The sequence below is a fragment of the Cibotium barometz genome, chromosome 36 (genome assembly GCF_041138505.1).
Source record: "Cibotium barometz isolate CiBa-2024 chromosome 36, ASM4113850v1, whole genome shotgun sequence".
NCBI lineage: Eukaryota > Viridiplantae > Streptophyta > Polypodiopsida > Cyatheales > Cibotiaceae > Cibotium > Cibotium barometz.
Window position 1 is genome coordinate 32128601 of NC_141081.1, and position 8371 is coordinate 32136971.

At 40.2% G+C, this 8371-nt stretch overlaps 1 protein-coding gene across 1 annotated transcript; it reads right to left on the bottom strand.

Moving 5' to 3' along the window:
* Window positions 1–2312: 2312 nt before the first annotated feature.
* On the bottom strand, window positions 2313–5769 carry LOC147617807 (glycerol-3-phosphate acyltransferase RAM2-like). Its single transcript, XM_086776065.1, has 2 exons — window positions 4634–5769; window positions 2313–4116 (listed from the first exon to the last, which is right to left on the bottom strand). Exons 1-2 carry the CDS (start codon window positions 5354–5356, stop codon window positions 3217–3219), a joined length of 1623 nt encoding a protein of 540 aa, XP_086632191.1. The 5' UTR covers window positions 5357–5769; the 3' UTR covers window positions 2313–3216.
* Window positions 5770–8371: the final 2602 nt, after the last annotated feature.

Here is an 8371-nt window from a genome sequence, read left to right on the forward strand (position 1 = left end):
AGGGAGAAGAGGCTTATGCAATTTGGCATGCATAGAGGCATGGGCCGGGGGGGCCGGGGGGCACGGCATCGGGTTGTGAGGGCGCGGCTCCGCGGGGGCCGTGCGGGCGTGAGGGCACGGCACCGCGGGGGCCATGCGGGTGTTCGAGTGCCGTGCGGTGCCGTCATGCCCCGCAGCCCCCCCCTCCGGGGCCGTGCCCTGACGCCCCGCAGCCCCCCCTCGTCACGCCCCGCCCCCCCCTCTGGATTTCTATCCAGAGGGGTGTGGTGCTCTCGGGGTGTGCTATTTTTGGAGGCCTCTATGCATGCCAAATTGCATAAGCCTCTTCTCCCTTTCTTTTGGTTGTTTTTGCCTCTCCAGGTGTCCGATTTAAGTGATTCAAAAGTCGTTTCTGCCTCTCCAGGTGTTCGATTTAAGTGATTCAAAAGTCGTTTTGGGGGCTTTTGGCAACTTTGGATGCAATGGTGATGTCAAATTGCGTAAGCCTCTTCTCCCCTTCTTTTGGTCATTTCTACCTCTCCAGGTATCCGATTTAAGTGATTCAAAAGTCATTTTGGAGAGTTTTTGGCCACTTTGAATGCAATGATAATGTCAAAAGCACCAAATTCTACACAAAATACCTTCAAAAAAATGTATAGACTCAAGTGTCTTCAAAGTTTATCTTCGAAGTGCTTTTTCTTATCCAATGATGACGTAAGTTGTATTTAATAAAGTAACTCTACCTCATTTGAAAAAGATACCCGCATTGAATGTGTACTCTATCGTTTTTTAAAAAGATACCCTCATTGAATGTAAACGTGACTATTTTTTAAAAATTTTCAATGAATTAAGCTATTTTTTCACATTACGTTTGCTTCTTCCTCATTGGTTGTGCTCTATTTTCTCTCTCCTCTAAAAGGCCCTCCAAATGATCTCTGAAATTTCCTAATGAAAATTTTTAAAGCATTTTTGCGATGCATGAAATCTCAAGAAAGAAGCTCAAATCTCACCATTGGAAGCTTGAATGGCATCCTTGTTGAAGGGAAACACTTGTTCCATGCTTGCATTAGCCCTAGTATGCAACCAACTCTCTCCAAAGTCATGTAAAGTCGTCGCCTCGTGAAGGAGGTTGGCTGCTATGCTGTTTTCGTGAAGATCTTCATGCAAAGATGCTACTCCTCATGAAGCTCTTGAGCTTAGGAATCATAACCCTAAGCTTGGGCAAGCATATAAGGTACGTAAAATGAGATATGGCCATGGAAAGCTTCCTCCAAGAAGAGAGAAAAGGCAAATTTGTGAGTTGCAGATTTTTGCCCAAAATTTGCTCCAATGGTCCATAGGTCAAAGTTGGACCAAATTTGATGTCCATACTCAAAGTTTGCTTAAAAACCTTAAAGAAATGGCCAAATAAAGCAAAAATGGCCAAATAAAGCAAAAATTTACAATCCCAACGTCTCTCTCATTAATATCAAGAAAATCCATGAAATAAAGTTTACATAAATTAAGAAAATTGCCAAAATCACATGTAGATATCTATTTTCTTGCAAAATCAAAATCAAGGCTTCGATACCAAATGTAATGGCATATCACTAATGCAATATTAAGGTAAGATTAAAAGCTAAGATATGTGATAATTCATCATGTAGATTAGCATGCAATTAGCAAGAATGCCTAAGTGATTTAGCCTTTTACTAAAGGATGGAAATAGCCTTGCATAAGCCAAGGTATGAAAGCCATGAGGCTCCAAGAGCCAAGATTACCAAATATCATAATATGTCCAAAAGATATAATAGTGGTCCATGAGCTCCCTTTTTATACTTGAGCCCATGACCATGGTCCTAGACCTAATCTAAAGTTGTTTCTTCATTACTTTTCTCTTCAAAAGTTCATTGAACAAAAATATATTATTAGATTTTTGTGATTTGTTGATTTTTCAATAAAGAAAAATTGGAATGCCATTAAGTAAATCCTATTGTATGTGTTAGGGCTTTATACTCTCTCTCTCTCTCTCTCTCTCTCTCTCTCTCTCTCTCTCCTTTGACTTAGAAGTACATGTTGATTTAGAAGCTTGGAGGTATTAACCATGAACAAAAGAGATATGTGAAGAAACGATAAGAGTAAAACCTCTTCAAACTATCACATATCTTAGGCTAGAAAACCACATAATTTGGTAGTGAAAATCCAGTTATTTAATTAATCAAATCTCTCATTAAGGGAAAGCAAAAATGATTTGACATTTCAAGCCACAATTTGATGAATTATGGTTTGTATAAACATTTGCATAGAGTCTTCTCATGTGATAAATGTATAGTTACAAACATTCTTGGCTGAAAAAGTCCCCATTATTATTCAAGCTTTAAAATTGTACAAACCAAAAAATGAACATAAACTAAGCTATCAACCTTGAAAGGATATAACATGTAGTTATTTCCCCATGTAGAGGATACAATTTACAACCCATAAATTTCAGAGCCTTTGCATGAACATAGGGTGTGAATGCAAAGTGACCCTTATAGATTATCAAATATTAGCTTGAGCATAGGATATGAATGCAAAGTGACCTCCATAGATTATCAAATCCTGGCTTGAGCATAGGGTATGAATGTAAAGTGGATCCCATAGATTAAATTCATCAAATCTCAAAGTAAGGTATAAATGCAAACTAAACCCCATAAGTTATCAGACATTAGCTTGAACAAAGCTTGTGATATTCTTCTAAAAAATGTTGGTGGTGTGGGCGCCACAATAACTTCAAAGTTAACTTTAAAAATGATCAAATTCTTGGCTTGAGTATAGGCTATACTTAGCTTGTGAAAGGGTTATACAGCTTATTAAACGTGTTTTGAAAGAGAGGAAAGGGTAATAAAGATTATCAAGCCTTGGCTTCAGCATAGCCTATGCTTAGCTTGGGGAAAGGCTTATAAATCTTATCAAACTTGCCAATGGAGATACAGCCTAGCGGTAAGGTGTTGAGGCTATGCTTAGCTTGGGGAAAGGCTTATAAATCTTATCAAACTTGCCAATGGAGATACAGCCTAGCGGTAAGGTGTTGAAGTCCCATGTAGGAGGTGCTTGGCTCAAAGTCTGCTGGCTGTTGATAGCGGCACGAAAGCACACAGGCACACGAGCACAAAAAGATCCAAAAAAAAAATAAATCTTATCAAACTTGTTTTGAAGAGAGGAAAGGGTTATCAAGCTTATTTTGAAGAGAGAGAATTGCAAAGTGAACTCCATAGGCTAATTCTTTGCTTCTTTTTGTGAAGGTTTTCCCTTGGTGGTGGTGGGCACAATACCATCATTACCAGCCAGGATGCGATATTTATCCCTACGTGTGAGGTTGGTGCAATGGTAACCCATGACGAGACCCATCAATTTTTGGATATGGTTAGCAACATGGAAGCCTGATAGGCCAGCGGCACAGGTTTCCTCTTTGGGCAAGGGGTTGAGGATGGTGAGAGTGCAGAGGGGTCTAGGGTTCATGAGCAAGTAGATGGGATCCATGGCTTTGAAGCCACGGGCAGTGGTGCCATGGAAGAGGGACATATGCACATGCATGCCCACAGAGACGATATCATCGCTTAGCTCTGCAAAGAGAGAGCTAAATCTGAGCAAGTAAGGCTCCCTGCATGTAGTCCCTTCTGGGCATATCATCAAATCCCCTTGCCCCAACATCTCCTCCATTATCTTTGCATCCTCTACCCTACACCTTGTCAACCTCACTGTCCTCATTGGTGCCAACACCTCTGATAACTTGCTCACACTATACACCACTGCTGGCACCCTCCTCCTCAATGCCACTGATAAGAATAGAGCATCCAATACTGTCCTGTGTGTGCACACATATAGTATCCCTTTCTTGCCCCCCCCCTTCATCCATGGTGATGGTGCTGACCCTTTCATCCTTATCCTTACACCTAGCATTGCTGGGAACAATGCTGACAATTTCCAGGGTAACAGCATCCATACCATTAATCTCGTTATTGCGAGCACGAAGCCTACCGGAAACCATAGAAATATGAACAATGATGCCATCTGTGTTGGCCTCTTTACTAGCCTCCCATCATGGAAGATCAATGGCTTCATATAGTCTTCCCTTGGCACTGCTTCCACTTGCTTTTGTGTAACAATGTACCCTTCCTGCCATAAATACCATGTAAAAATTAAGGATTTTTATTTATTTATTTTTTTTTGGGGGGGGGGGGGGGGTTAATTATATCCATATATCAGCTGTAAGATCTGTTTTCTTTAAACTTGCACCATTAAGGATTCTTAAATAGCATTTTTTTTTTGAAAGAGACTTGTAGATGCCTCATTTTGAGAGATAATTATATTTAATGTAAATGCCACATCTGAGAGATGAATTATATGTGTAGATGCCATGGTTTGAGCCTGGCCTTGACCTGGATGCGTCGGCAAGCCAAGGTGTTACCACTTGGGCTAGATAGCAAAACTTTTATACTACTGTGACACATGATTTGCTTTAAACATCTATCATAGTAAGACTAATTATATTACATATTTGAGAAAAAGAAAGACATATACTATAGTTTTTTTTAATAAAAGTATTTCTTATTCAGAGCTTTTCTAAATACTAATCTTTGATGATAATGTTACATGCTTTCAAATAAATCATGTATTCTTAATAGCAGCATACCTTGCATAGTGACAGGAATGCATAGTCTGTAGGGTGATCTCCAAGCCCAACATCAGGCTGCATGTCTGTCATGGCCAGCTTGACTGCATCTCTCTTCTTCAATCCCACAAGAACACCAGGGCCTTGCAATAGCCCAGTACAAAAGCCCTTCATGGTGTGCAGCTCAGTGCCAATGACAAGGTCTACTCCTAAATACTCTTTAAGAAATGGTTCCACCATAATCCTTGGATTAGCAGTAACCACACATCTTTTCCCACATGCTAGAAACACTTTGTAGGAGTGAGGGTGCAAATCTTCAAGATAAAATCTGCATAATACAGCCCTTCCAACACCTTCCACATCTGATGCTTTCAGTCCTACCATGGATATGAATATGAGCATGTGAACACCTGCTGCCTCTGATACAATGGTTTGCATAACCCATACCAACGGTGAAAAAAGCAACAAAAGCAACCCTCTCAATGGGCTCCCTGCCTCAAATGCCACTAGCATGAAGTATGGAAATGGGCTGCTTGACCTTGTCAGTGTCCCATCTAGGTCAGCTAACACCGCATGCTTGTCACGCCCTGTCACACCGCACCTCTCCACACTCTCAAAGACTCTGTTGCCCCCTTCTTCATCACGTTGGGCATCGTCCACATTCCTGATTATCATTGACTCCCGGAAATAAGTTTGCAAATAGAGGCATAGAGACTGAATTATGTTGAAATGATATATCTGCATGATGAATGTGCTGGTTTAGATGTGAGATGCTCAATTAAGCTGATTACGATGGGTGGTTGAGCTAAATTAGGTGATGATTAAGCCAAAGTAGTTGGTTATTGAGCTGGAATAGATGCGATCATGTGAGATAATTAAGATGTTATAGGAGCCGATTAAGATGCTAGGCTACTTAGGAACATCACATGCAGAAAGGACAGAAGGATGTAGATGGTTGATATTGAGATGATGAAGCTGCATGGTGAATGCAGTGATGGTTCTAATGATCATATGCGTGAAGGCTAATTAGCAGCAAATGCAAATCAAATGGAATGGATATGGAGCTTTACGAGTTCAGTAATGGGTTTTAGTGATCGGGCTAGCGTGCGCTAGGATGCTTGCAGAAAGTAGCAGGAAAAGCAAGAGCCAAACGAAATTATGCAGGTTCCTGGAGCAGGGAAGAAACGCGTGATAATAGATTAGAATTCTATTATAAAAGCCTCTGGAGTTGAGAGGATATTAAATCAAAGCCTGCTTTGTACGAAACAAGACATAATAGCCTGATGGGCGGTTGTATAATGATTTGATGCAATGCATTAATGAATACTTAATTACAAAGGTTAAGCAGCGAAAAGCATCTCTAATCAGTTGGTTAATGATCGCGCAATGATCTCGTGACGCTGCAACATGCAGGTCCATTAAAAGGGAGCGAGCGGCGGCGCAGTAGACAGTTGCCGGGGGAAGTCTCACACGTGAAGATGGCATTGCATGCTAATGATAACATAATCATCCCTTAATAACGATCATTAGTGGTAACTGCATGCACGTATGAATACTCACGCCTCTCCGCCACCACCCCGCCTCCCGATCAAGCCAGCAAAGGCCCCCGCCTGCGCCCGCCGGGTTGCAGTTTTGCTGACGCTCCGCCGCTAGATTAGCCCCCGGCCCCCTGGATCGCCGCCGCTAACGACGTTAAAGGCCACGTACTTTGAAATGACATCTCATCCCAACTTCGGGTCCGCCCATGATTTTATTTTATTTTATTTACTGAGCCCCCTATTTATGCCTATGCTTTTTTTTCCAACACACTCTTCATTCCATTGGGGTACTCTTTATTCCACCATTGGGGTTGTGTGGAGGGGGGAGGGGAGGGGTCCCTTTGCATGGACTATAGCTTTGAGCTCCCCATCCATGCCTACTAGTACCCTCATCGTCTTCAACTGGTAGAGGCTGGGCTATCAAATTCAAATTCAAATCTCTTAGAGTCTACAGAGTCTATCTCTCTCTCTCTCTCTGGCTGGCCATGTGGGGCCCACCATGTGCTTTAACTAATGTTATCTCACTTGTTTGTAAATCCACCAACCGCCAAAAGCATGAGACTTCATTTGGCCAGTTGTTATCTTTAATTTTTAAAGGAATTATGGCCATCAAATACACCTTAACTTTTTAAACTATCAAAAACTACATGAAAAGACATCCATATTTTGTGGTGGGCAGCTTGCCATTTTGAAGCAAATTATGCAAGGTTTAAAACTTGCCCAATGTCCATCATAAGTGTTTTCGGCAGTCGTCTTTCCCCTCCAATTACTCTTCTTCTCTTCAATGAGACATTGCTTTACCTCTCAACCCATGTGCTAATCCAAAACCTCCTTATGGTACTCGACAAATTTTCACGCAACTTTATAAGATTCTGAAGCATAAACATGAATAAAAGAAGCATGGCTTTCCTCACTCAACATCACTCAATGGAATAATAGCATTCTTCATTTGCTATGTGTCGCTACCCTACTTAACAAAAGTTCTTTAACTCTCTCTCTCTCTCTCTCTCACACACACACACACACACACACACACACACACACACACACACACACAAGATATAGTGGTTACATAAGCACTTCGACATGGAGACGATCAAGCTATAACCTTTTAAACTTTTGTGGTTTTGGTATACTTATGCCAATATATTGAACATTGGAATTAAAAAACATATGCCAATGTACTGGATATTGGAATTAAAAAAGAACCTTTGTCGTTTTAGTATACTTATGCTAGTGTACTGGATATTGGAATTAAAAAACCTTCATAAGACTTACACGTTAGCTCATTACTATCCATGGGTCTCTATATTGCATGGTGAGACCTGCATTTATTTGGAAACTTTTATTAATCATGCCAATGTGTAGTATGGTTACATCGCATGTGTCTTCACATAACTACACTTAACTAACGAATTTGGACATCCATCACCTTCACGTGTGACACTCACAATAGTTCACCTACCACAATATGCATTTGAAAATGAGAAGTATGAACTAATCCATTAGAAAAATGCATTTGAAAATGAGAAGTTTGAACTAATCCATCAGAAACATAAATGTTGATTAACTAGTGTATCACTTATTGTATATAAAATCATAGAAATGCATATATATATGTTCACTTCATATGTTCCATTAATCTATTCCTTTAGTCAAAATTATCAAAAAATGCTACTTATCTTTTTTGTGACATAAGAAAATTTAAATATATTAGTATTTGAATATGGTATGTTTAATATATTTTCACCTCGCTAAGTACATAGATGCTTTCATTTAGAAAATGTCTAATTGCTTGAGGTGAGAACACCTAAACCAATAAGTGTGATCACCTCCTTCCCTTCCTCTCCTCTCCTTTTGATTCCTCTCTCCACTTGTACTATGCTATTGTTTTTCCCCATGTCCAATAACTTTTTTAAATAGGCTTGCTTGATTTTGTATTGCATGTTTGTATTTCTATGACAACCTTTCACCAACTTCGAGTTCACCACCTTGAGCTTTGGCTTTAATCAGACTTACCTCTCCTTGAGTATATGTGAAAATTATAACTTCTTCTTGATGCACCTTGAGGCTTAAGGTTTAAACTTACATCCCCTTAAGCATGTCAAGCTGCAAATGTAAAAAGTTAACTTCTTCTTGATGCACCGTGAGGCTTAAGGTTTAAACTTACATCTCCTTAAGGTTTAAACTTACATCTCCTTAAGCACAAGCTGCAAATGTA

Excerpts from the sequence above, each read along its gene's own strand:
- LOC147617807 (XM_086776065.1), bottom strand. The coding sequence starts at position 5,356 with ATGCAGATATATCATTTCAACATAATTCAGTCTCTATGCCTCTATTTG. Across the intron at positions 4,117-4,633 it reads CATTCCTGTCACTATGCAAG|GAAGGGTACATTGTTACACA; the intron begins GTATGCTGCTAT and ends TATTTATGGCAG.